Genomic DNA, 27,416 nt, shown 5'->3' with positions numbered 1-27,416 from the left:
CAGGTGTCTTCAAGATAAACGATGTAGTGGAAGAAATGGATAGTCTGATGGAGGAACCCGGATATAGCAGGCAGGTACTGGATGATATTACTGAGGGCTTTAATCATGGAAGGGGTTTGGATGGGAGAATGTCTCCATTTTTTAATCTGTTTATTTCGGACGATGAGAGGATTGATCCATTTTGGAGTATAGGTGAGGTTCTTTTTGAATCCTTGTTTGGATTTACTGTCTCACTGTTCCTTGCCCCCTTGTGTAGGAGCTGTATCTTCTGAACAGCTGTTCTTGCACCAGTATGATCCTGATTGGCAGAATCTTCTTAACTTGGGGAAGAATATTACTGTTGAGCGGGTGACTTTGCGATCCGGTGCTAAGGACGCCGAGTTTGACTACCTCTCAGCAAAAAAAGTCAGGGAAGGCCAAATCGATTGAGACCGCTGCTTCTGGTACTTCAGACTAGATCTGTTTGAGTTCGGGGGAGATCTTGATTGGCCATACATGGGGTTACATATTAAGCAAATCATCACTTTCATACTTGTATTCGGATAACAGCCTGTGAATTTCATGGTTAACGTTCGAGTGCTGGATGTTTCAGTGTCTGATCCAAAGTGAGGTGTTCTCCGAGCCGTTCAACTCTCAGCAGATAGCATTTGCACCCAAGAGTCCTGCCCTATATTAGTACCCCAAGCTCCAACACCCTGCCAACGACGAGAAAGATAATCCGGTAACATCCTCCTTCGGGTCTCCAGGCATACTTCGGTACATAGCGTATTTGGATGGAGGAACTTCTGAGAGCACATAGGAGATGTCAAAGAATAAAAAGAAAAAATGGGGGGGAAAGGCGAACGGGAGAGCATGATAGTAACAGTAAGAGGGAAAGGAGCATGAAATTCGGATAAAAAAGGAAATAAGTTCTCACCCTTAAGAAGCACAAAAACTGTACCCGCTTTGACACCGTTTCTCCATCATACACATGACTGAGCGCACCGGCGGTGCTGCGCATGCTTTCCCATCTCAAGTCCTCCATAGATCACCCATGTGCACGTAGCCATGGCAGATTCTCTCGCCCCCGTCCTTCAATCTACTGCTCTCAACCAACCGAGGGCATATCTGAGTGGTCTCCCGCATGAAGAAATGGTAAAACTGCAAGCTCGGTTACCGAACCTTGTCGATGTAAGGGAAGAAGCGGGAAAAGGTGTGTTATATTTGAGATTTCGATACAGCAGATAATGATAATGTGCCCAGCTATGGAAAAACTGAAGGAACCCCCACCAACAAATGTGTCTGGTTACAATCAAGATGGAGAATATTTAGGAATTCTGCATCCCGCCATTGCCTATCATTTCACATTCCCCAAATTAACCTTATTTTCTTACTTTTGTTGTGAAGAGGATGGTGAGTTTCTTTCCTTTCCTGAAATTCTTGATCGTAGGTGTTGATGGCTTTTATTGCTAGTACCGGACGACCTCCAGGCAATCTGTTTGTGGGTGTTAAAGCAGAGGCTTTGGGCATTGAAGGAGGGTCCGGATGAACAGCTTAACCGTTCCATGTTGAGAGACTCTTTAACAAGGAAGGTCGAACCTTATGCGAAGCTTTAGGTCAGCGCAGATCAACCTCCCACAAGAAGCAGTTCCGATTTTCGATGCATGCCTGAAGTTGGAAGAAAAGCTCAATCCAACAAACAAGGACCCCTTTTTACGAAATCCGCAAGTCCTTATACATAGCCAACGATATTTCTCTCACTTTTTTCCTAACAGACGAGCTTACACCGACTTTGGTGCCGCCTTAGCCCGTACGAAATCTCGAAACACAGAGGCGAAACCAATACTGGAGAGAGTAATAAACGACATCGACAAGGTGACCTCCAATGATGCAAAAGTAATATCCATTCAAGCAAAGCTTTACCTCACGCGGGTGCTTCGTCGGATGGGCGAGTTGGAGGAAGCAAAGAAACAGTCAGTCCATGGAAACAGGATATCATTCGTTCTTCCACTTATAACTTCACGCGTTAGCGAAACTTACCTCATAAAATGGTTCAAAAAGAACCCGAATAAAGTTGGAGCAGCGGCCCTGGAGGAATGGTTTCTGACGGAGAATGAAGATGATCCGGTCTTTGAAGGGTTGGGTGGTATGAACTGGCTACGGAATCGAAAGATGACTTGGAAGTCAGTGGACAGGTCGGCAAGGGCATGTTATTATTGTGGAGTGAGAGAAGGCCCTACGCAGAAGATGCTGAGGTGCGGCAAGTGTGAGCATATCTTTTATTGGTAGGTCTTTTCTTATTTCTGTCGATGAATACTTTATTAATAATTACTCGTGTCGATAGTTCGAGGGAATGTCAATCCAAGGATTATCCATTCCACAAGTAGGTTCTTTACCCTATCTCTTTTTTTTTGGTATCTCGTTTATACGCCTAATGTATTTACATATGTAGCGTGTACTGTACTATATACTTCGTTGTCCGTCCTGTCATCTATTCCGACTTGTCATGTGTTGTGTTCACCAGAGGTGAATCCGTCAACGCGTGTGGGCGTTGGAGCCTCGGCTTATCGCCTTAGCAAGGTGGAGTTGTCTTGTCGTGTCCGCTCTCCTGCATCTGTCCAGTCCAGTCCACCCTTCTCTGTTCCTGCCTTTCTCCTGTTCACCTTATTCCTTGTCTTCTGTGTCTGGTGGTAGCTCTGGTATGGTGCCGAATACCGATCGTAACCTTCCTGTCTCCTCCACATACCTTAAGGTCTCTCTGACTCCACTTCTCGTAGTGAGCATCTGTTTCATATCGGCGTTCATGTTCCTCAGTCTGGTCCGTAGCCGGTTCCTTTCTCTGGCGTGTGCTGGGCAGCGTAGTAGGAAGTGCACTACTGTCTCTTCTGACTCCTTGCAACAGGGGCATGTGGGGGACTCGGCGATGTTGAAGCGGTGCAGGTAGTGGTTGAGTCCAATGTGGCCCGTAACTAGTTGTGTTAGTACGCTGGTGTGCTTTTTTGGTAGATCTGTGGCGAGCCTTCTGAACATGTTGGAGCTTTGTGTTGCACCTCCAGGCCATAGCCTTGTGAATCGTCCATGGCGGGGCGATTTCTCGAACATGCTATCATGACTGCCCTGTAGTTGCTTCCTGTATGTCTTGACAATCGATGCCCGGTTGCGGGGTAATATTTTCGTCATAACGTGGGGGAGGGGGTACTCCGATGGGTCAGAAACGTCCAGCTGTGCTGCCGCTTTCGCTGCTTTGTCCGCTTTCTCATTTCCCTGGATGCCCGTGTGACCTGGAATCCATCTGATCGAGATTTCGCAGCGTGGTGCTCGGTTGCGGTGCATGTGGATTAGGGAGTGGATGATGTCGAGGAGGTAATGTGATGATCCTGCTTTTGCATTTCCTATTGCCAAGATTGCCGCTTGGTTGTCGACCCAGATCGATGTCCTGCTGTTAACCCGGTGTTTCTTCATCAAGATTATCCCCAGTGCTAGGCCAACCACCTCCGCCTCATATACCTCATGGTGTTCCTCTGGCCCTACGTACAGTCTGACTTCGTCTTTGATCACCCCATCATAGGTAATCACTGCTGCTGCTCCCACCCCTCCGTCGATCCCTGATCCGTCTGTGTATACCTTCCATCTAGCCCTGTCCTCCTCATGTGCTTTCATCGCAAATTCCGCCTTCCCATAGACTGTGGTCTTGACCTCTGGCACCCAGTGGGGTTGGAAGCGAACAGCTTGTCGTCGTTCCATGAGAGTTGGCTGAAGGTGATAGTCGTGCATAAGGTGGTGCAGGGGGGATTTATGCCACTTGCAGTTGCGACCTGCTACTCACCGTGCTGCCTTTGCTAGTGGATGTGGGTCTGATAGGGTGGCGATGCGTGTCGCTTCACGCTGGCGGACCTGGTGTATCATGTGACGCATGGGCATTAGTCCTGCTAGTATGTCAAGAAGGTCTGTTGGTGTCGTTCGGTATGCTCCCGTAATCATACAGCCTGCTTGTCGCTGTATTGATGTCAGGCGCTTGGTTATGAGGCCTCCGGTGTCGGTCTTCGCTGTCTTCTTCCTTTTCGACGGTACAACTGCTACATCCACTCCATAGAGCATTCTCGGTAGTGCCACCAATTTGTATAGGTCTCTGATCACCTTGCTTGCTGCTCCGTCTGAAACCTTTGACAACCTTCTGAACTGCATCACCCATGCTTGTCCGGCCTTTACCATCTGCGCCCCATGCTCTCTAAACCTCAGCTCCGAGTCCATTAGTACGCCCAAGAATCTGCAGTGTGGCCGGGGTTGTACAAAGTGCCGCCCAATCTTGATCGCCTGGCCCTGTAGTAGGGTCGTTTTCTTCTTTGGCTTTTTCCTTCTGCTGTTCTGCTCCATTCTACTTCGCTCCTCCCTTGTAAGCGATCTCCTCTTGCGCGTAAAGTCGACAAGCTGGAATTTTTCGAAGCCAAACTCCCCGTTGTGTTGTGTCGCCCAGCTGACTACTCCTTGCTCCTTGTTCATTGCCATTTCCAAAGTCTGGTGGGTGTCATCGAAGGTTTTCCCCCATGCCAGGAGGGCTACGTCATCCATGAAGAAGTAGCTGTTGTCGCTCTCCCCCATTTTCTCGTGCAACATGTCGGCGAGACTTGCATTGTAGACCAGATATGCGATAACCGAGAAAGCGCATCCTTGGTCCAGGCCCCCAGTGACGTTGAATGCTGGTGTCTCGTACTCGTCGAAAGTGAGTCTCGTTGTCCTTCCTTCCAGTCTCCTTCCCACCCACTCCATCAGTTTCCCCGGTATACCCTTCATTCTCATCTCGTGCTTCAGCATCTCCACATCCACACTTGGGTATGCCCCTTTAACATCCAGACAGAGCCCTGATACCACCAACCCTTTCGCCCATTTGTTCTTGATCGTCCATGCCATGTGGTGTACCGAATCAGTTGTTGTCCGCCCCGGTCTGCCTCCAAATTGTTGTTGAGGTAGTAACTCTTCCGTTTCTATCCCCCTAACAAAGATGTCAGCAATCACGCTCATGTACAGTCGACCAAAGCCATCTGATAGCACCACTGGTCTCCATGCCCCCGGTAACCGGTAGTTTGACTTCCCGGGCTTCCTCAGTACCACCATCTCCGTTTCCTTCCATGTCGCGGGGTACAGTCCCAATTTAAACGTGGCTCTGAAGATGGGTCCCAGGTATGGGACAATGATCTCCTTCGTCTTCCTGAAGAACACGTTTGCTGGGGTTCCGAATTTTGTTGCCTTGTATGGTTTCATCCTATCCACTGCCCTGTAAATTTGTATATCAGCAATGTCATGAAATTCCCATGCTTCCTCTGGGTATGTGCATTCCGTTGGCACCCTTGATGTGTCAGGCGGAGGAGGAAAGAAGCACTCCGAGAACATCTCTGCTTTCTCCTTATTTGTAATGCCGGTCTTCACCTCCATTCCATTTTCGCTCCTGACTTCGAGGTCTGGCACCCTCGTGGTGCTCCCATCGTTAGATCCCTTGTTGATCATCCTTGCCAGTCCCCACTTGGTGTCTTCAGCCAACTCTCGAAGGTACTCCGCCCAATGGTCCACTTTAACCCTTTCCATTGTTTTCCCATATTCCTTCTTCATCCACCGGTATTCTCCATGGATTGGATGTAACGGTGCATTCTCCCACCTATACGACGTTTTCGCCAGCCTCTTGACCTTCCGGCGCAATTGATCCAGTTCGTCGTTGAACCACCTCTTCGAGAAGGGGGTCGGCTTCAGTATTGGTACAAACCTCTCGATGATGTTGTTGGTGGTCTGTTCCAGTTCCCCCAGTGTTGCCCAGAACTCGTCGATATTGGAAAGTTCCTTTGGCGGTCCTTTTTCCCGTAGTCTATCCATCAGTTCCTCGTTGACTTTCCCCCATCCTTCGTCGTCGAGTTTTCTCCAGTTCCTGCGTGGCCGGGTTGTTGGCCTTTCTGGGGCGATATCCAGCACCGTTATGATTGGGAAATGATCTGTATATGGCGGGAGCATAGTGCGGTCTACATCGCACATCACCATCCTATCACTGAGGTTTTCCGAGGCGAAGACGTTGTCGGGTCGGGTCATGTTTCCAACACTCATGGCGTGCCATGTCGGTATGTTCTCTGGGAGCAGCATTACCATCTGGTGTCGTGCTAGAACTGTCAGTAGGTGCCTCGAGGCTTCCATGTTTTTCGTGGTGAACAGATGGTGGTTCCGTGCCTCGTCCCATAGTGGGTGGTGTCGGTTGAAGTCGCCTAACCAAAGGGTGTGAAGTGGCTGTTTGGGGACGTTCCTTGCATCTGGGCTCCTTAGGTACGCATCTGTCATCCTGATAGCTCCGTCATTTCCGCCGTCGACGTATATGTTGATGACTCGTAGTGTTCCGAAATCCCCAACAATCTGTACAGCTGAGACGTCCGGATGTGGGATTTGCACAACTGTCCAGCAGTTGGTGGCGAGAGCTGTACTTACCAGTAACAGGGATCTTGTTTTCTTTGGTCTGTCACGGTGTCCAGAGGGGTATACTGTCATGTATTTGTGGGTCGCTATCGTGTTCCCGAAGCTGTTGATGTGAGGCTCCTGCAGCACTAGGATGTCGAAATTTGTTGCCGCTTCTTGTAGTATGTGGTGTTGTCCATGTGATGAGTGGTTAAGGTTCTGTTGCCATATACTTACCTGTCCTGGTATCCGCTGTCTTCGGTTGTTCTCCTCGTTGTGTTGTTCTGTCATTGGGCAAGGGGTGGCTGGTGTTGGCTGGTGTTGCTGCTGTTCCCCCGGGTTCCCCACCCATTGTCGCGTGCTTGCTCCTCTCCACCGCCGTTCCCTGCATCTCCCCGTGGTCCTCGTGGTACAAATGGTAGCTGAGTCTGGATCGTCCCGTCCTGTGTTCTGATTCGTGTATGTCGTTCCATTCTCCCCCTTCTGCCTGCTACCTGCCATCCATCTGTTGTTTGTTTCGTTTCGTCCCATGTTGTTGCCTGGTCCATTTCACGTCGTGCCCCCGCGTCCTCGATAAGTTCCCATGTGCTCGGGTCTTCTGTTACGAAAAATCTGTAGTTGGCTGTCACCTTCCTTGCTCTCGCTTTCCTTATGGCTTCCATATACGCTGGGCAGTGTTTGTCAGCTGCCCCATGTCCGAAGTCCTTGCATATCACGCATGTCTTCTCGTCGTCCATTATCGTACATGCTGATGTGCGATGTTCACCATCGCATCTCCCACATAGGTCCACCTGGCTGTTGCACTCTGCTGCTATGTGTCCAACGATGTGACACTTGGCACATCCCGGCGGGTCTGCGACGTCTTTGTTGGCTGTGAGTCCTTTTCCCTGTAGGTACAAACCCTGCCTGATGGCGCTGTTTGCGCTCTCCGGGCTGTTGAAGGCTACAATAGCATGTGCCACCTTCTGGTTCTCTCGTCGTTTGTGGGCCGGCTTGATCCATGCTGCACGTTGTATGGTCCCTGTTGGTAGTGAGCTGTCCCTTTCTAGGCTGTCAATGATACCTGTGTCTTCCCAGTCCGTCTCAACCGGTATGAACTCTGCTACCACTTGATATTTGGCCAAGGTAATCGGTTTGTCTGTTACTCCCCATGCGTCGGAGAACCTTTTGAGGTTCTCTGGTTCCCGTAGCCACCGGCCTTCTGCCGTTGACCGTACAAAGCAGATCACCCCCCATGGGACTTTCCTGCTCCCTACTATCCTGATCTCCTTCTCTGCTCCCATACCTTCGATTGCGAGGTTCCCTTTCTCGGTGATTGTCCTCTCGTTCAAGCTCTTCAATGACGTGCTATGTATGACAACTTTTCTCTGGTTTTGCTCCTCCTCTGCTATCGCCGCTGCATGCCGGGGTCTCATCATGCTAGTCGCCATCATTACTGCTGTTGTCGGGTTCGTGGGGGTGGTGTTGTCGGTGTTGGTCACTTGTGCGTATGACATCGCCCCATCCCCGGTCATAGTCGGGTGCGTCGCCTTCAGGTAGACTTCCGATTCCACAATCTTCGTTACGTCGTGCAGGCCATTGAGCAGGCTCTGTAGTCTCTCGCTTGCCTCCCTAATTGCCGTCTCCGCCCCTTCTGTTACCTTTTCCAATTTTCCCTCCAATTTTTTCTCTATCATTCCTTCCATCCTGCTTTCCACGTCCTCCATAGGTGTCATTTTCCCGAAGATGTCCTTCAGAACAATCATTGCACTTGCAATTGTGCCCCAGTCCGCTCGTAGGATCGCTGTTGCTGGTATTTTCCTGCCGTGTGCCGCATAGTCTGACGCTAGCTTATGTGTCATATGTAGTGATGTGCGGGCTCGGCTTGAGAGGGCTTGGGCCTGTAAATTCTCAAGCCCGAGCCCTGAGCCCAAGCTCCGGGCACTAAGCCCACGGCTTGGGCCTGGGCCCAGGCTTACTGTACAAAATTTTAAAAGAAGTATGGCTGTAAAAATATCAAATTTTTAGTACATTCTATGAACCCAGAGCCACCTTCCTTTGTGTCTGTTGAACTTAGTGCCAGAATTTGGCAAAGAAAGCCGTTTGGAAGTAATCGGCAACAGTGGGGGCCAGCAGCCGGCATATATTTACAGCAAATTTACGGTCATGTGAATTATTTATATTAAATTCAGAGCCGGCCATTAATACTTTGGTGTAATGGACCATTTTGGTAACCTGCCAGTCCCGAAAAAGATGTACATTGATTACATATTAGAAGCCCGGGCTCAGGCCCAAGGCTTGGGCTTTCCAAACTGCAAGCCCGAGCCTTGAGCCCTTCAAAGCCTTATCCCGGGCTCGGCTCGGCTTGCAAAGCCCAGGGCTCGGCTCAGGCCGGCCTAGGGCCTGAGCCCGAGCCCGCACAACACTAGTCATATGTAACACCTGGGTCGCGATATTCTTCGTTTCGTCATTGATCCACGTCTTCTGTCTCAAGTTCACTTTTGCATTGTGGAGTGCTGCTTCTGCAGCTCTCGATGGGGCCTGGGATGTCGACGGTGTTGCCGGGCATTCCTCGTCAGCTTCCGCCATTTTTCAGTGTTGGTGTTGGTGTTGTTGTTGTTGTTGGTGTTGCTTGGTTGGTTGGTTTCGAGTTTTATATGTTGTATGTATATAGGAAAAGGTAATTTGCTCTACTTAAATCGCACTTATTCTACCTGAGACTGTCGCCAGGTCGTGTTTCGACTGTGGGAGAGCAGTTGTAGTAGTGGTCGCGGATCAAGGAGCCTCTTCATCAGGAAAAAGGGTTCAGGCGTTGAGGCGCGTCGAATGCGCGTTGAGAATCCAGTGTGGACACCGGATTCTCAATGCGCAAAAAAGTCGTTAACGCTGCCCCACACAGCTGGGGCAGCAGGTCCCAGAAGCAGAGCGTGATGCGTCTCAACGCTCTCCCGACGCTCTCAAACACAACTGGGGAGTGGGGTCGTCATCGCAAGACGCAAGTCAGCTCAACGCGTCGAGGTATTTTGGTTCTCACTCACCGGTGTTGGGAGGAATTCAGTTGCATTGCGAGTCGTAGTGAAAGATAGCGTGAACGATAGCAGAGTATGTAGTATTGCAATACAATAAGTTTGATATACAAAACATGGCAAAAAGAAAGCTCAAGAAAAGTGTATGTAGCGAGAGATGACTTGGATACAGTGAGTGTTTCGATACCAACAAGAACGCGGGGTGTTCAACAATGAGCCTCGATTGCTGCGCGAGCGATGGAGACGCAATTATCGGGGCCAGGATAAACGAATCGTTCGTTGTGCAAGGTTCCGCCTAGTAAGACGTTGGATCAGTAGCAACTCCCTTGCCAATGCTGATCCAACGCTAGACGTACAGTCACAACGTTGACCATCCCGCCGGAAGCCGTTGAGTAGAAGCCACAGATGGATCAACCTTTCTGTGAGTGGAATCAACAGGGCGTCATAGCAGAGTGATCAAAAAATCACTTACCGGATTTATGGGCGTTGCTTGCCCACCAAACGTCTAGAAACCTCCACCTCTTGATTCTACACATCCTTCTATGTTGCCAATAGCGCTTTGCAGGCTTCACAGACCTCCCTACTTTGATAAACACCTCTCCATCTCTCATCCAGCCTTTCAAGGCATATATATATCCCCCTCTCTGTATTTTGTCCCTTTTCTTCAACCTCCTGTGATATTTCTCTTGCAGAACACAGTGGAATGACTTGTAGACCGCCATAAGGAGAATGGCAGCAGAGTGCACCTATAGAGCAGGAGGCAGAAGGCAGTTGGCTAATGTGCGGCATCGTTTGTACACGTTTGCGCGTATATAGCGCGTCGTTGACGCTTTTCCAAATTCCTCACCCACAAAACGGTCCTGGATACTTTGACGTCCCAACATATGCTATGCGGTTACAGCGTTTTGTAACGCTGTACCGACTGGAAGCCATTGAGGAAGAAATGCTCAGCTTTGTCGAGCACGTTTTCGGAACTCCAGTCGGGCTGTAACGGGTTTTTCTGAAAGTTTGGGACCAGCATACAGCTCTGGCGAATATTGCATAGCAGTACGAACGACCACTCAGCCGTAATGTTATCGGGCCCATATGACTTGGATACACTATGTAATCCATGTGTACCATTCGCAGCTGTTGGTTTGGTGTACCATTCCACGTACGCTACGGGGTATGTCGGCCACGACTGTGGTGTTGATTGTTCACCGAATCCCCCCATCTTAAACGTTTCCGCAATCCGGAACATAACCTTCACTCTGCCAATTCTTGTACCTGTACACGTTCGAAAAGTAAGCCAAGGTTCGCGGATGATCAAAAACGAAAACTCACCAGTAAGTCCTGTCAGCTTTGTGTTGGGAGTCGTTACCACTATCACACAATCTCTCCGCTGCTGACTCGCGTGTATAGTCTCCTCAATTTCGTCGTTGTCGCTGTTCGTTGACACAAATTTGAGGGTGTGATAGAGGTCAACGGTTTTGAACAGGATGTCGCGGAGTTCTCTACCCGAGTGAAGCGTGAGGAAAGCACATAAACGGTCGCGGAAACTGACCACGCCGTGCGTCTTCTCGATGGCTTCTGGACTCTTAACGGCTGAGGGGTGCTTGGTGATATACATGCGTCTATTCGTTTGCAGGTCGAACGCAAGGGAAGGTCTACCACTTTTAGCTGGCCCTTGCTTTTCCTTGCCTTCATCTACCGTTTGTAGCATCCCCTCCTTCTCACGTTCGATATAGCGACCAAACGCGCTTATCTTCTCTTGTCGTGATAGCCAGTTCACCATTTGCAGAAACTCGTCGCGATGATTTGACGCCCTCCACCCTTTTTTTGCAAAGTCTATATGCAGCCTTTCGAACATTTCAGTATTGTAGTTGTCCATGGCGCCAAAGAGCCGTATCATCTCGGTATAGTGGATGAGTGAATGGAACTTTGGGATGTTGAAGTCTCCTCGCACCCCAAGGTTTATGAACTGCTGGCTATGGCACTTCCAGCGTTCCAAGGCGTCCTCCATCTCTTTTAAGGTGGAAGTGGTCTGAGTGGTGTACTGCGCCAGGTAAATGAAATCGAGAATTGCCCTACACGCCTTGATCGCTCCGGGTGGCATGTTGGAACCCACCAGGCATGCTAGTAGAATGCGAGCCATATGTTTTCGCTCGCTTCCGCTTATCTGTGATAGAACCGACCATCCTTTGCGGAAATGTCTTACTCCCATGGCTGGAGGGAGACAGCGAATGCGACGATCGAGTTCTTCCTCAGTCATCAGGTCTTGACACCAGCCTACTAGGTGTTTGAACACCCCTTGATATAGTTGATGTAATACGTCCGGAGTGAGCGCCGTATGGATTTCTGTGCCATAGAAATCGTACCAGAACGGCTGGTAAGTGTAACCCGAGACTTCATGCTTCATGCAAGCCTCGAAGTACTCATGTCGGCTGTTAGAAGATACCCTAGTGTGGTCCATGATATCTATTGTCCAGGTGCGAGTACGGTTCGGTTTCTTCTCCATGTCTCCAAGATGCTCTGCGCTACATCGACATTTAGGACAAGTGCCGTACTTCGAGCAGGAAACTAAGCATTGCTCCGGGTAGTCAGCCACATAGCAGGATATCAGAGGGTGGACTTGATGCACTGCTCCGTCCCCTCCCACCATTTCGACGCCGCATTTCGAAACCTCAGCAACCGGTCTGAAAAGGAAACGCATCGACTCGTGAAAAAGTCGAGTGTACCGAGCACTGGCTTCTTTCTTGCTCAACCCATCTTTGGAGAGTTTCTCGACTGAGAGATATGCGACTAGGATGCAGGCATGTTGGGAAGGACTTCTGCGAAGTTTGCGGGGTATGTTTCCTAGTGTCAGGTATACTGGATAGGCAGAACGGCTTCCGCTAAACTGCGTCAGCTGTGTCTTGTCCGTGGCTAAGATCACCGGTGCAATTGTGGCCGACTCTTTGAGTAGATCCTGCATTGCCCACCACCATTTTCCCGTCCACATCTCCGTGAATTTTCTCTCCTTCTTCTGTTCGTCAGTGAACAGCTTGGAGGGCTTGTACACTAAATGGTCGGCCAGCTCTGGATCTCCCCACAATGCCTTTATCGCATCTAGCGGGTTACGATATCGCAGCGTCAAAAGTTCGTCCGGTTTGTCGTTAAAGCAGAAGTTCTTGCTTTTCCATAGGCTCCCTGTGTGGGGGATTTGTTCTACACTCTTGTTGAGCTCCCTTGAATTCGTGAATGAGAGTCCCAGCCTCTCAACAACCTGGCGTTTATGATTAGCATCACGAAGTTTATGAAAGATTTTGTGTGGCACCTACTTCAGGGATCTCCAGCAGTCTATCAAACGCACCTCGTCCAACAGTTTCCTTGATCGCCCATTGTGCAATCTTCCACTCCAGCTCGGAGGCAAAAGGCTTATACATTTCGTGCGTATGATCACTGCCAATCTTAGACTCTTCATGCCCAAAATGAGCTCGCCACTTTTCGTGCAAAGTCTTGCTCATTCGAATTACTTTGCCTCCCTGGCTATGCTGCTCTTCGTACTCTTGTGACGGTGGAGCCTCGACGGAAAACGGCATTGCACCTAGCATCCGTTTCAATGCCCAAGCCTGTCCAGTGGATGGTCCTGGTCCCGCTTGCCCTATCTCCAGGTCAGGATCTGTTTCATGCCAATGAAACAGATCATTCTCCTCCTCGAATTGTAGCGCAATCTGATCCTCGTCCTCTTCAATGACCTGCTCTTCGCGTGAGTCAACCTCCTCTTCCAATCCAGATAGGTCCGGCTGCTTTGATAGTTTGTTCCAGTCTTTGCACGATCTTGCCGTTTTCAGATGAGAATCACGCCCTCCCTGAGTTTTAAACCATGTTCCGCATGAAGGACAGGATTTCTGTTCACGCTGAAGCTCTAGTTTTTGAGCAAGTCGATGAGCGGTGGTGGCCATTAATCAACTGTATTATTCTTCTAGTTCAAACGAGTGCGTAGTTAATCCTCTGTTTCCACAGCTGGCAACAGACAGATCACAATTTCGATGTAGCCAAACGCCTGCAGCTGGCGGAATGGCAGTAGTGGTGGTGGTGATAGGTAAGGTAAACATAATCACATGATCTCATCTAAAAGGCACGTTGATGCCCACGAGATAGCCAATACCAGTTCACGTTCGACATTCCAAAAAAATATATTGCTACCTATACATTAAACAGTTTCATTTATATACCACATCAAATGAGATACTGAATCAATAGTATGCGTGTGATACCCAAAAAAAAACAACAAACGTCCAACTTGAATGGAAGCATACAAGATACTACTGCGTGGGATTCCGCATCAAAACCTGCTTGAAAAACGATCCTGCCAGCTGTCGGTGTTTCGCCATCGTCCTGGGGATGCTGTACGTCATGGAAACGGCTTTTCTCCAACGTGCCGCAGACATCAGATGAGCCGAGCCCGATTGACATTCACAAACGCGATTCAAGAACCACTTCTCGCAATCCTTGCTCCAGAAGCCGATATTCAGGCCACCTGCAGAGAAATGCGTTTGACGAGGCCACCAAGACATGTGAGACGCTTCGTCGATGCTGTTGTTGACCTGGTCTGAAGGAAAATAGAGTCAGTAAGGAGTCAATACTAAAAGACGTTGTATTGTAATCATACCTTTCTCCACCATATACATCCCAGAAATTAGGTCTGATTCGTCCCACGTCAGGAAGTCGTCCCAGTAACCAACTCCTTTGTGTTGCCAAAAACATCGCCCTTGTCGGTAGACGAGATCAGGATCAGGTCTAAAGACAACGTCCTCCAGCTGAACTTGATCTCGAGCCAGTCGAGCAAGCAGTCCACCCGCCAATAAGCACGCTCGGCCACGACTTGAACGCAGGAACCTATCTTGCTCGTCTCGATACGCTGCGTAATCGTAGACATCGGGTTCGTAACCCTTTTTCCGGAAGCCCAAGTACGGCTTAGGAGCGGCCTTTCGTGCTGCCTGCTTAGATCGGGGGGGTAGTGGACCTGGAATCAGTGTTTGAAACGACATGCCATGATTAATCAATTGCATGGCAATGTCTTGTAGGGTGGGACCCCACTGGCAGCGAACTATCTGCAGGACCGACACAGGGTTGTACAGAAGTAGAACCATCTTCGCCTCTACCGATTCTTTCATCCTCACCACGTATGCAGGCGCGTTGTCGACTGTTATCGCAGATACTCGTATCTCCCAATTCGCGTAATCAGCCATATATGAATCTTCCTCACTGAGATCGCAGCCTTCAAGCTGGGCAACAAGGGGCAACGATGTGATGGCAAGCCTGGACAGTCGGAAGAAAAAGAGTTGAAGTTTCCCCATGACCTCCCTCGTAAGAGCGGGCTCGGAGAAGGCGGCATTATTAGGGTTGCTTGCCCACCGACCATTCCCAAGCAAACATAGAGTAGTTTCAGGCTTCTCTGCTCCATCACCTTCCGTCACCGAGTCGCCTGTGAACCCGTACCGCTCATACGCCACCTCGTCCATCCTCATACCATGTACAGTGCTTGGGTCGGCAATGTGTTCCTGTCCTGCAACGTCGTCTTCATCGTATGAAGCCACCGTTTTCAGAGCCTCAGTAGAAGTCATAACGGGTGCCTCGCTGTCCGACAATTCTCCTTCCTCAAAGTTGCCTTCGTCTATTACCTCGACCTCTTTTTCCTGCTCGTCAGGCTCCATCCCATCCTGACTCTTTCCAGGCACGTCTGCAGTCACAGGTTGTTCAGGACCAGCAAAACCATCGTAATCGTGATCATCGTCGAAATCATCGAAATCATCGCCGTAATCGCTGTCTGGATCGGGCTCGCCAAACTCAGAGCACAGGTCCCATTCGTGCCAGATGGGGTCATATTTCTTCTGCGTATGTGAGAGCCGTTGCCAGTCTCCCTCAATATCACCCCGTATGCAGAGGGTACGAACGCGAAACCCACTACGGCTTTCCCACAACCACACTCTGGCTCCTTTGCGACCAGGCAATCGGAAATTCAACGCTTCTTTCTCGCGGTTGCTCCAACGCTGTAGATCCTTAGCTGATGCCTGGGCCCTTGTTTTTTCAGTACGCTGCTCTCGACGTTTGAAAAAGTCTGTCCAGCACTCCCCTTGCAGTTGTCCAGAGCCAGTTTCTACCCACGGGGCATCGTTGTCTGGGTCGTTATAGGAGCTTTGATATACCGCTTTTGGTGGGGGCGAATGGATGACATTCTCAGAAACAGTTAACCCGGCTTCGTCTGCCGGTTTGGAAGGGAGATAACCCAAATGCACACTGTTGGAGGTAAGTAGGAGTTTTTGCGCATGTTCATCCATCTCGTAGAAGCCAGGAGGGAGTTTACCGACTGCCAATTGATATATCTCCCAGTATTGTTCATTGCTGGGGAAGAGGTGATCTAAGTTGAGGCTCCGATGGTGACCCCAAACCTGGTCATCCTGGTTCCCTTCCCTCCACACCCTGAACTGCTCCCAGTTCTTTGAAGCTTCCCTCTCAATGTCCCCCCAGTACAAACATACAGATACATTGAGTCGGCTGTACAGCGCAACAAGGATCGGTGCGCTCGCGTTTTTGGCGTCTATTATGCTGCCAGCACGAAGAACATGGTGGTCGTTGGCGTAGGATCTCTCGAACGCGGAGAACCATTCGGGGTGTATATTCCACCGGTCCTGTATTTTCTCACGCCAACCATAGGCTTTCTCCTTCTCTTCAAGGTGTTTGCACCACAGGAATGCCAAGGTCCCAGCTGCTATCAGAGGTAAAAAAGCATCTCTGGATGACGCTGCTGCTTTCTGGAGACTGTCGAGAGAGGAATGATGCTTTTTGAAGCCATACGATGCGGGGAAGGGCCATAAAGAGAATCTCGAGGACTTAACTGCCTCACCCACGTTACCAACCTCCAACATCGCGCTGACAAGCCTCTTCAGGGAGTGTTCGAGACTATCCCACTCCTTGACAACGACCTCCGTCAATTGGAAGCCCTTCGCATCTCGATGGTAAGGGAAATGGTTATCTCGGTAATCAAGACAACGGAAGAGTGTGCCCTTGTACACATTCCACTGAGGCACGAGGGGTAGGAACGGGTGAGTGGAGAGATCGATCCAGTTGAATTCTCGAAGGTAAGGAGTCGGGTTATCATGACAGCTGGAGTAAAGAAGTTCGTTTCAATCGGGGATGACTGTTGGAATATCTCGTTCACGAGAGCAGAGGGTAAAGAGATCTCTGTCAACGGCGAAATAGATGCTGTCTTTTGATATGGAAGTTGTCGGTCGCAGTTCAATGCCGGATTGCGTTGTATTCTGTGAAGTTGGAAAGTCATATTCAATTTTGCTCTAGAACACGGTGAACTAATGATGAACATACCTTAAACTCGAATCGCATTTTGTACGGTGTTTGAGAGGGAAAAAATGCGCGTCCAGTCGTCTAAGCTAATGAAAAACGCCTCCAACGTTCGACACGAGATCACCACCTTGGAAATACGGAAAGGCCTTCACGTGTCAAGACCAATATCGAAGCTTTGGACCACAACTGAACCAAAGGTGCAGTCAAATCTTCAACCCACAGCTGGGTTTCAAGGATAGGGTTGTTAAGTTGAGGTACGTTGTGGTGGTAGAGGAGAGGGAGGGAAATGATCACGTGGTTGCGCCAAAACCAATATAAGGTATTATCAACCATACAGTGTTACATCCAGAGACGGATGGATCCCCCGACTGACCTACGTATCATAGCCAGACGTGGACCTCACATCGACATTGAGGTCCATCCATGTAACAGTTCAAGAGCCATATTAACCCGTCCAACGATCACAGTGGGAGTCAATGCAGAGCTGCTTTCGCAGCCATTTGTGAGTAGCTGATACAACATGTTCTATAGTTCTATTGACACATAAAAATGTCTACTTAGCTTATACGAATCACCCCGATTCAAGCAGCTCCCCCTTCTGAATACAGCAAAACAGAACCCGATAGCCCTCTGCCAGAAAAAAACCTCACATCACTCCCGCCCTCATCAGAAGACAGCCTGACCAAACCCGAAAATGAGCTGCCGGTAAACATTGGTAGAAGTCCCAGCGACAGTACAACGGAGCCCGACAGCGACATGGAAGAACCCGCTGGCATAATGGACTTGGAATCGCATTTCCGAGAGACTTCGGTGGACCATAACCCAATAGGTTGTCCAACCTGTGAGGCAGTGATTCAGGAGACCCATCTCTCACAAGTGACCGAAAGTCAATGGAAGGCTTTTTCCTACAGCGAACCTCCCAGCACACCCAGCCCATATCGATTTCCTTCTCCCTTCAAACATTTCACCTCGGGAGACAGTGTTGAACGTTTGGGTAAGTAAGCGGTTGGTCTGCGAGCGCTCATGAAAGTCTAACACTGCTTGAAGATCCTTCGATTCCACTCCGAAATCTATTGAAGCAACGTCGATACAGAGAAAGCGCGCTGTTGACCCCCAAGAGGGGCCAAACTTCGACTCCAAAAACTCCAACAACTCCGACCAAATCCACGTCACCAGCTTTCGTCGGAAGACAGTCGACTATTACCCCTTTCAAGTTGGAAGGGATGTAGCGTAGGGAGATACGAATCTTGAGATTTCAATACAGTATGCACACGTTCAGCACGTCAAATATAGAATCTTGCATTTCGCCATCGTCCTCGAGAGTGATATCCCTGAATCTCTCCTACTGCTAGGCAGAGAATCGCACCAGAGTTTGCCTTGCATTTCGTTGTCGCCTTGGAGAGTGATGACATACCGCCAGGCAGAAAATCACTCCATAATTTGCGTTTGGAGTGTCGCCTTGGAGAGTGATAGCCCTGATTCTCTCCTACAGCTAGGCAGAGAATCGGAACACGATTAAGCGAAGGTAAAATGTGCAGATGGAGGTGAGTAGGAAAGGGAGGTATGCGTCACAAATGTCACAGTAACGTGTCCCAAGTTTGACGCTTCAAGTTGGTCACAATCGCTCCTTCCTCATCACCGTCACCGCTATGCCTCGTTACAGCTGTTGTAAGAGGCAGCACTTTCCTGGTCTCCTGTAACCCTTTCTCTGTCTGTGGAGCTAGGCTTACGACCCACACGTTTGTCTTTACGGCAAGACCACGATCCGTTCAGTTCTCCATTCCAGCAAAAAAAAAAAAAAAAAACTGCGCTTAGAGGATCCTGCCTTTTGGCCAGGGAACCACACATTACGTCTCTACCACCATGGAGAATAGGTATGTAAATTATGAAACATCTTCCGATAGATAGGCATTGACTTTGCAACGCAGGAACATTCGTCATATCTTTCGCTCTTCGTCACACTCCAGCTCCACTGTACCTCCCTACAGCTGTAGTTGGGCGGCAGCGGACAGCATCGCCTGTACGGCAAAACCAAGAAATGTTCAGTTCTGCATTCCAGCGAAAAAAAGAAAGAAAAAAAACCGACCCTGCTGTTGGGTTCCTCTGGTACCGGGATGGGCATCGTTATGCGAAGGGTTGCATTCTATAAAGGTGGTATGACTGGCCTCCTGATCTTCACTGTCTCGATTTTCCACTTTTCCACTTCTCTAGGTATTTTCGATCACAATGTTCCTAGCTCAGACCACATCCTCTGGCCGTACCCTCAAAAAGTCTGCCAAGGTCACGGATCCGATGAATGCTGCGGTTCGAAAGCCAAAAAAGCCCCTCGCTCAGAAGCAAACGAACTCTTTGATTCAGAGGAAGGCTTTTAACAAGCCACTCAAAGGAAAAGCCAAAACGGCCACAGGCAAACAGGTAACCAGTACCCCCATCGCCTTCGATGCGAACATCCTCTCGAAAGAGGCCTTTCGGGAGATTCGCAAGGCTGGTAAGCAATTGTGCATGGCAATCAATTTTGTTGCATTCATTGACTTATGCAGCACAAGATGGGGACGAGGATGCACAACTTGCCCTCCGCCAAATGCGCCAGAGCAAGTTAAAAAGAAACCGTATGTTTTTCATTCAATTTTCTTCGTTTTATTCACAGACTTACCTCCGCTTTCGGGGCTGCATCTTTGGTTGCAGAGTTAGACGAGCCTACTCCTGGCCCCCAGTCTAAAAAGGGTAGAATCACGAAAGTCACAGCCTCTCAGAGGGATGACTTTGAGGATGTGGATGAGGACGAGGGCATACTACCGACCACCAAGGTCTTCGAGGGCAGTGCAAGTGTTGACCGTTTTGACCAAATCGGTGAGGACGAGGATGTGGATGTGGATGAGGACGAGGACGAGACACAGGACCAGGATGAAATCGAAGAAATCGAAGATGGTGATGAAGTGGATTTCGGCGTTGACGACGACCCAATCCATGAATACCCAGAATTCAGTGCTGGCTCGTTGAATCACCCGTCTCGACAGTGGCGAGATGCAACTGTGAACAACGGCGTACGATCTCCCATCTCCTACGAGCTCAGATCTGTACTGACAGGCCTTAATCTAGATTATTGTCCTCGACGACGACGACGACGACGAAACGGACTCTCCACGTGGCACCCCAAGGACGGCTGCTGTTGTGCCTGCTCCTGCTGGCTGCACTTCAAAGGTTAGGTTTCACGCTTTCGCTAGTGCTTCCTGTCTGATGTTCAGCTTCATGTAGCCTCCGAAGGTGACATTGGCAATGCTTACTGCACCCGCCAAAGACTTGGCGATGATCGTGCGTAGCTATGTACGTGCACACATTGGACTGACAGATGCGTTTCCCGATGTCACCGTGGTCACGAAGCCGGATTTTATTCGTGAATGCGCCCTCGAGGCCATTAAAGATAGTTCACCTTCCCAAAGGGGAACTCTCACCACCACTTTGGCACTTTTACAGGTACAACCAGAGGCTTGGGAGACCTTCGTCACTTTTGTAAGTAACCACCACCTTGTCTCAAGGCGTCACTGATGGTCCATGTGTAGGTGTTCTACTCAAAGGGTGCCTTCACTACAGCCATTGGTCTAAGGATCAAAGGCTGCATAGCAGGATTCTTCGGCATCCCAATTCACTACAAGAGCAGCAAGGATGTCAAGAGTGCAACTGAGTGGGTGCTGGAAGACGGGCGGTTCAAGTTCGGCAAGTTAGATATCAAAGTGAGTAGTTCGTGGTGCTTCGCCGTGATTTGATCTGACTTTTCATATGCAGAACCGCTCTTTCGACTCACAAGACCCCTACGGAAATCCTATATTTGTGCACATTATTCGTGTTGCGTTCTTCAACAGGAACAAGGCTGATCGGGTGTCCTTCAAGATGCTCATGGAGCACAAGTGCATCCCTGGAGCTCTTATTGCTCTTATCTCCACGGCGGTATCCTGCTTGTCTATTTTGTTCGTGTGTTTTGTCTACTGACGATCTCTTGCAGTTTGAACATTATATCAAGGCCTGGGCCAGTGGGGTGGAGAGAAAGGCTGACTTCGGTGAAGGAGCCAAGGAACGGTAAGGTCTTACTTGTGTATCAGTGATCAGTGAACGTTATTGACATACATATATAGCTATCTTACCCATCTCAGTGCGTGGCAGCACCTTGAAGGCCAAGCCCCAAAATACGCGGCACAGCTATCGCGCCGTATGTTCCAGCAGGCAGCGTACCGATTATTTTGTTTGCTGCGCACGACAGCTACTAACTATTGCCATTACAGGGAGCATAGCAACAGCGACTGCCTCTTGGAGGAGGCTCATTCCGCCTTCAATGGCGTTGACTTTGCAGGGCTGGAGGCTATGGCCGAAGCCGTGGAGCTTGCTGAGAATGGGGAAGAAGCACCTGCCTCTTAAGGTATCTCCCATTCTCTACGTCTACGTTCGTCTCAATCATTCAGTTTTCACAGGTTACATGCAGGCAATACTCTTTCTAAGCTTTACTATGGACTCGAGTTATACACGGCGTTTACCATTGAAAAATACCATGTTGGATAGACATTAATAATAATCAATGATCAGTCACCCATATGTGCAATATTGTCCAACAGTGTATGCGCTGCAGGGTTTATCTGAGGTGGTTTTGAGGTGAGTTGAGGGTACAGTAAGGAACATCAGGGAGGAGTTGAGCTAATGGATATACCCTGATGCATCGGAAGCCAACCCGAGTTCAACTTGAGTCATCTTGTCACTACATGTCTATCTCAACGCTACTGAACGTAACTCATAGGTAACTCGTAGGGATTCTCTACGCTCGGTAACGCTGACCCGACGCGACCCCAACGCACGTGGCAATGTTGGTGGAAGGCCTACCTTTCGTACATGCACCTCAGCAGCATCGAGGCGTTGACAGCGTGTGGGCGCCTTCACGCCCGTAACGCGCCTTCATGCGCCTGGATGCCATACCCCTTTTTCCTGATGTTTACCCTATCTCTACAAGCGGCTGCTGACACCGACATTGTCGCATGGTGTTTCCTGTAGGGTCAGTTGCCTGTAAGTTTTCAAGTTCTCAAGTCCAAAACCTCGAACCATTCTTATACCTTTCTTAGGGAACATGCCGAATCATTGAAACACGTACAACTTATGAAATCAATCTCGTCGGAAACTGGTCGATGTGTCGAGGACTGGAGCAAGTACCGGCTTTACGACTATGACCACCACGCGTCGGTTCATGCCCTTGGGCTGAAGCATAATCCCACAAGAGGACTGACACATGTCTTCCTCAAGTCCGTAAATTATGTTCCGAACGGTGGAAAGGATGTGGTCGATCGATTCGAAGTCGTCGCAGCGGGGGTCTTCGCCATCAGCGATGTGTTGACGGAGATGGACTCCCTAATGAACTACAATCCCGGTGAAGCCAAACAGGTGGTAGACGAGCTCGTTGAGGAGTTTAATCGAGGAATGGACCGCGATGGGACCAGGGTCGCGTTCTTCAGCCTGTTGTTTTCCGACGATAAGAATCTCAGTGCTTATCTGAGTACAGGTATGCTCTGGAATGTCGCTGATGCCGTCGCAGAATGGTCTAATTCGTTCTTCCTCTTCTCATCCTCAGGATAGTACGTTACGAAGGAGAGGCTGATCGGAATGAATCATAACCCCAACTGGAGAAGCCTTCTGAACCCTGGCAAGAACGTAACCGTTAAAGGACTGATCCTGCAATGCGGCGCCAAAGACGCTGAATTCGACTACATTCAATCACAGACGTCCCAGAGCACAAGCCCAAGTGACCCTAGTGGAATCGTCGCTACTTCGTCGTCCCGTTTGGAATCAGAGGACCAACTCACCCAAGCTAGTAACCAAACTAGAACTTCTCGAGCTTTTGCAGCTGAAGCAGCGCTGCCTGGTCTCCGAGGAATGTTCAACAGAAAATAAAAATTAGCTGTATTGTTCTAGCCCTCTATTCTCGGTCGCATTGCATTGTATTTGTATTTGTTGTGTTATCAGTGATATTGCCCATCCTGATTCAGATATCTCAGTTTGCATCGCTACTGCAAATACCAATTCACGCATCTCCGAAGCCCGTTTGAGGTTTTTGGCTGTTGACGAATATCTGTGGGTGCCTCGACCTGCCTTGACTCACTCGACTTCCTTCCATCCCCCAATGTATGGACCCGGTTTTAAGTTATTGATTATTTTTGGGATCTTATGACTGAGAAATTGTTAAGGCCTGGGCGCCAGCGCACCTCCATTAACATTGAAAGTTCGCCGGGGGTGAACGTTCACCCCCGGCACACTCGGACTCATAGTACTATTCAGTGTAGTATACCAATACACCACTTGTACTCTATCTGATGAATACATAGCTTTTATTGCAATGGCCCGTTCAGAAGATCGTTTCGGAGTTTCGGAGTTTATTGTGGGCCCCATTGCATATTCAAAGTTTACGGCGATGGTGCATTTTTGAGCCCTGTCGCTGGCTGTCTCGGTCATAGCATTTCCTTAGCTTCACATTTAAGTCAAAGAATCACCTTTGGAACCAGCGTTCTCGGTCATAGCACTTCCTTAGACACTTGAGTCAAAGAATCACCTTCGGAACTAGCATATCCAGAACATAATAGTAACACAAGTCAATGAGTTTAGTTCAGAATGCGGAGCTTCATGGACGTGTGTGAGTGGAGACATACAATTTCTCGTATCCGGTTCATCCGACGCGCCGTTTTCCTCAAAGCGGTGGAGAAATGCATCGATTATTCTTAGAAGCGCAACAATAGAGTCCATTGTAGACGCAGGGGTATAAAAGACAGTCCACTTCCAGGGTCAGTCTCCAGGTTCCTCAACACCTTCGACTCGTCTGAAGAAAGAGTAAGCACCACCCTCTTATATGGATTGACGAAAAAAAGCCTTCGTTAACTTCACCGTCACTAGATGCAACTTCTTGCCGTTCTCGCTCCTCTCGCAATCAGCGTCTTCTCCGCTCCAGCTTCAGCGGAAGTCCTTGCCCCACAGATAGGCATCAACTGTCGTGGCAGTGGTCTATGCGGAAGCCAAACCGGTGGGACCCTCAGTCAAGTTCTCAACATCGCGAGGAATATCGACGACAACAGGCAATACAGCGACGGTCAACATATTGCTTGCGTTGATCACCTCTGTGCGTTCTACCAGAACACGGGCAGAACCAATTCCGCTGCTTTTGCCAAACAACTCTTGCAAGGGTTGCTTGACCATGGATGCACTGTTTGCGGAAGTAACCCAACTCTTCCTGGGTAGATATTATCCTTATTGCTTTGTTTGGGAACGTTGACCTGATGCATATTTTCTCCCTCAAGAAACAACGTTAACACTGGGCAGTTGACGGTCAACTATGTCAGTGATCCTAACTGTTCGGATATCTGCTGAGCGGATAAGCGTATGTTGGTCTCAAGAAGGATAATGATTTTTTACACGTTGGTAGCGTCGAATGATAATCTTTGCTTCGATCCGGACGTCCAACATATCACTGTGGGGGCTAATTAAAGGGTCAAGAGAAATATTCGCAAAAAGGTTGGCTCAACCGGAGAAGCCTGGAATTTTTGGAAAGTCCTTGAGAACTGGGTTTTGAGTCGTCGGAGATGTCCTTGTCGTTTCCGCAATGATGATTGCATGTCGTCGTTGGGTACGCCGAATACAGGACCTCAGTCGTTCTAGCTCCATTTCTGTCGTGACGAAATCCAATGGAACTTGAGGTCCTGTTGAACGTAAAGGCGCGCCAGGGTTTCGTGTGTGTATAGAGCCACTGACAAGCTACAGCCCTCGAGCTTCCGTACCCGCGAGAATACCTGTGGTTCAGAAAGACGCTTAAACGTGTAGAGAGTACTGATGCCGACCATAGTACGAGAGTGAATATGAGCAGTAGGATTTCGGTAGGTAACTTGTGAAATGAAGAATAAGGACTCGAAGTGTGTAAGGGATCCTCGGGACGACGCTCGCAGCCGCAGCGAGAGGAGCTCTATTTTCGAAATACCAAGGCAGGAGGCTTTTGAGAGGCTCGAAGAACTGGGATGATGGTGGTCAGTGACTAAACTTTTCCCGCGCGATTGCACTGCCACCGACCCATCTTCTTCCTCAGGAACTCAACCCCACGACTTCGAAGATATCAAGTCTGTTACCTCTGGTGCAGACGTATTTTCCTCGACCGACTAAATCAGAGTGAGCGAGATGAACGAACTTGTGCAGGATAACTCTCAGGTCGCGGCATCGTTTTTTACAAAGCCTGAGAGGTCGCGGCAGAAGGCATCCCACGTACTGGGGCCTTAGTTAACGCGAACACGGCGCAGCCTTTGGTATGTAGCCCTAGTGCTCCTCCGAAACAGTTTCCTTACTCACATATCATGCCTTGGCTCCCGAAATAGACCCCACTTGCGGCTCTCTTCCACGTAAGTATTGCAAAATTGAAACAAAAAGCTTGCGTGCGACCAGATTCATCAGCAGCTGACTTTCTCTCATAGGCTTACTCACACCTTACTCATCATACGTTCACCTCGAGTATAAAAGGCCCAACTAGGGTACGGAAAATTCTCCAGCACCTAGATAGCCATGTCACCGACAACAGTCTCAGCCTCTCTTCTCTATTTCACTCCTCCACCCAACGGTGAACGGCCGTACACATATATCAATGAAGTTGCTGGCAAACCTCGCACGAATTGGATCCCGACAGAACATATCGCTGATATCGAGGATGTCAAAGCTAGTGGGAAGGAGAAGGAATACACGCTCGATAAGAACGGATTTCAATATTACACTGAAGCCGCTAACCATACCTCCTTCGCGAACGACGAAGAGGTGGAGAAGGAGTACTACCCGGAGAGTGTCGAGTTGATCAAGAAGGTCACCGGTGCACGAAAGGTCGTCTTATTTGATCATAGTACGTTTCCATTTTAGGGACCAGTATACTCACTGGGAGCTAACCCATTCCTGTTCCGTTTCTCTCAGCCATTCGCCGCCGTCGTCCAGGAGAAGTCGACTCTGGACCCACGAAGCGACAGCCTGTAGCCCAAGTGCACGTCGATCAAACTTCAGAATCCGCAGCGGCTCGCGTTAGACGACACCTACCACCCGAAGAAGCTGAAGTCATTCTCAGAACTAAATCTCGATTCCAAATCATCAACCTCTGGAGGCCCATATCTAATGTCGCCTTAGATTGGCCCCTCGCGTTGTGTGATTTCCAGAGTATCGATAGAAAGAGGGATCTGGTACCGACAGCTTTGATATACCCTGATAGGGAAGGCGAGACGTTTGGAGTCAAGTTTAGCGAAGAACATCGATGGAAGTATAAGAAAGGGATGACGCCGGAGGATGTTGTGTTGATCAAGTGGTATGCCGTTTTTTCACTCGTTTCCCACTGACGTTTTTGTTTATTGATCGTGTCAACTTTGTAGCTATGATTCGATTGAAGATGGAAGTGTAGCAGTTTTGACTCCACACACGGCATTCCAGGATCCTACTACGCCCGAAGATGCTCCTCATAGAGAGTCGATTGAACTTCGTGCGCTTGTATTTTACTAGATAACTTTTAAATCTTTACACCACTATGGATACGAGCGTTTCGACCATCATCAAAGCTTTCAGGCACCGCGCGTTACTCGATCATATCAATCCATATGCCTGGACGTACATGAGAATCATGGAGCAGAATTTCTGGCGATAACAGTTGGAAAAAGATTTCGTACCGCTGGGCCATTGGATGACTTCCCGTAAGGATGTGCAAATAATCTCCTTTCAAATAAAAGTTTTGATGTAAATTGGAAATTGGGAAATTGTCGAATTATTTGCAGATGCCTCCCGCAATGCTGGAAATTTGCATGAAGTGCTCGGATTTATCACACGTGTGGTAGCTCGCCAAGGGCGTAAGCGCGGACAAACTTCCATATCTGGGCTGGAAATCATGTGGACTCACCTCGCTTAACGAAATATTGCAGCAAAAACAGTTTAGAAAGGGGTCGCTAGGCCTTTCTAAATTCAAGAATTTAGAACATGCCCTGATGTTCAGATTCTGGTATTTGTTGCCAGGTATCACTCGCTTAACCTATCTCCGATGATTTTCAGCGTTATTGGATGACTTTCCGTGGCCCTTTCTAAACCAGATCCTATTCTAAACAGCTTAGCCGAGCTTAGCCGATGACCCAAATGGTGATGAGTCCGTTCCGGCTAGCGGAGTTCGAAAAAGGACCCCGTTCTAGATTTTAGTCTGGAGGGGGGGTACCCCCCCCCCTTCCAGTCTAAATTCTGTGTTTTCTAGATTAGCCGACATTATCCGAGTTTTGCCGAGGCAATTCGGGGATACGAGTCACGTCAGCTGGCCCTCCGCCGCCGGCGTCGTCTTCATGGTCTCGCTCGACATCCAGCCACAGCATGCAGCCGTTAGTCGTAAGGCTCAAAAATCGTTATGGATGTTCTATCATATATTTTCTACAATTTGTGGAATTCCTTCTGATTCCATTTTCCTCTAGCCTTCTTAATTTCAATTTTGGACTGCAAAAAAACAATTTCTGACTTGTACAAGGTCAGTAAAAACCCGTATATCTCTTACTTTTTGCTGGAATTGACAAGGAATTGAACACTCTTTAGGTGAGGCATGGGAGGTTCATTCGTTTTCTACAAAACGTGTATCATGGCTCAGCAGCAACAGCTGGAGTAGGGCGGTGTCGTCAT

General features: G+C 49.1%; 4 protein-coding genes across 4 annotated transcripts; all 4 read left to right on the top strand.

The window, feature by feature from the left end:
- Positions 1–1,047: 1,047 nt before the first annotated feature.
- On the top strand, positions 1,048–2,366 carry E1B28_000112 (uncharacterized protein; the record flags this gene model as incomplete). Its single annotated transcript, XM_043145913.1, has 5 exons — positions 1,048–1,192; positions 1,243–1,392; positions 1,453–1,546; positions 1,596–2,264; positions 2,324–2,366. 5 exons carry the CDS (start codon positions 1,048–1,050, stop codon positions 2,364–2,366), a joined length of 1,101 nt encoding a protein of 366 aa, XP_043014612.1.
- Positions 2,367–21,872: 19,506 nt separating this feature from the next.
- E1B28_000111 (uncharacterized protein) lies at positions 21,873–22,346 on the top strand (the record flags this gene model as incomplete). Its single annotated transcript, XM_043145912.1, has 1 exon — positions 21,873–22,346. One exon carries the CDS (start codon positions 21,873–21,875, stop codon positions 22,344–22,346), a length of 474 nt encoding a protein of 157 aa, XP_043014611.1.
- Positions 22,347–23,654: 1,308 nt separating this feature from the next.
- Positions 23,655–24,125, top strand: E1B28_000110 (uncharacterized protein; the record flags this gene model as incomplete). The annotated part of the gene is made up of 2 exons (XM_043145911.1): positions 23,655–23,992; positions 24,056–24,125. 2 exons carry the CDS (start codon positions 23,655–23,657, stop codon positions 24,123–24,125), a joined length of 408 nt encoding a protein of 135 aa, XP_043014610.1.
- A 1,176-nt stretch (positions 24,126–25,301) lies between these two features.
- E1B28_000109 (uncharacterized protein) lies at positions 25,302–26,270 on the top strand (the record flags this gene model as incomplete). The annotated part of the gene is made up of 3 exons (XM_043145910.1): positions 25,302–25,629; positions 25,698–26,079; positions 26,144–26,270. The coding sequence occupies 3 exons, from the start codon at positions 25,302–25,304 to the stop codon at positions 26,268–26,270; spliced, it is 837 nt and encodes a 278-aa protein (XP_043014609.1).
- Between the last annotated feature and the right edge of the window lie 1,146 nt (positions 26,271–27,416).

The sequence above is a fragment of the Marasmius oreades genome, chromosome 1 (genome assembly GCF_018924745.1).
Source record: "Marasmius oreades isolate 03SP1 chromosome 1, whole genome shotgun sequence".
NCBI classification, from domain to species: Eukaryota; Fungi; Basidiomycota; class Agaricomycetes; order Agaricales; family Marasmiaceae; genus Marasmius; species Marasmius oreades.
This window is presented reverse-complemented; position numbering and strand designations above follow the sequence as displayed.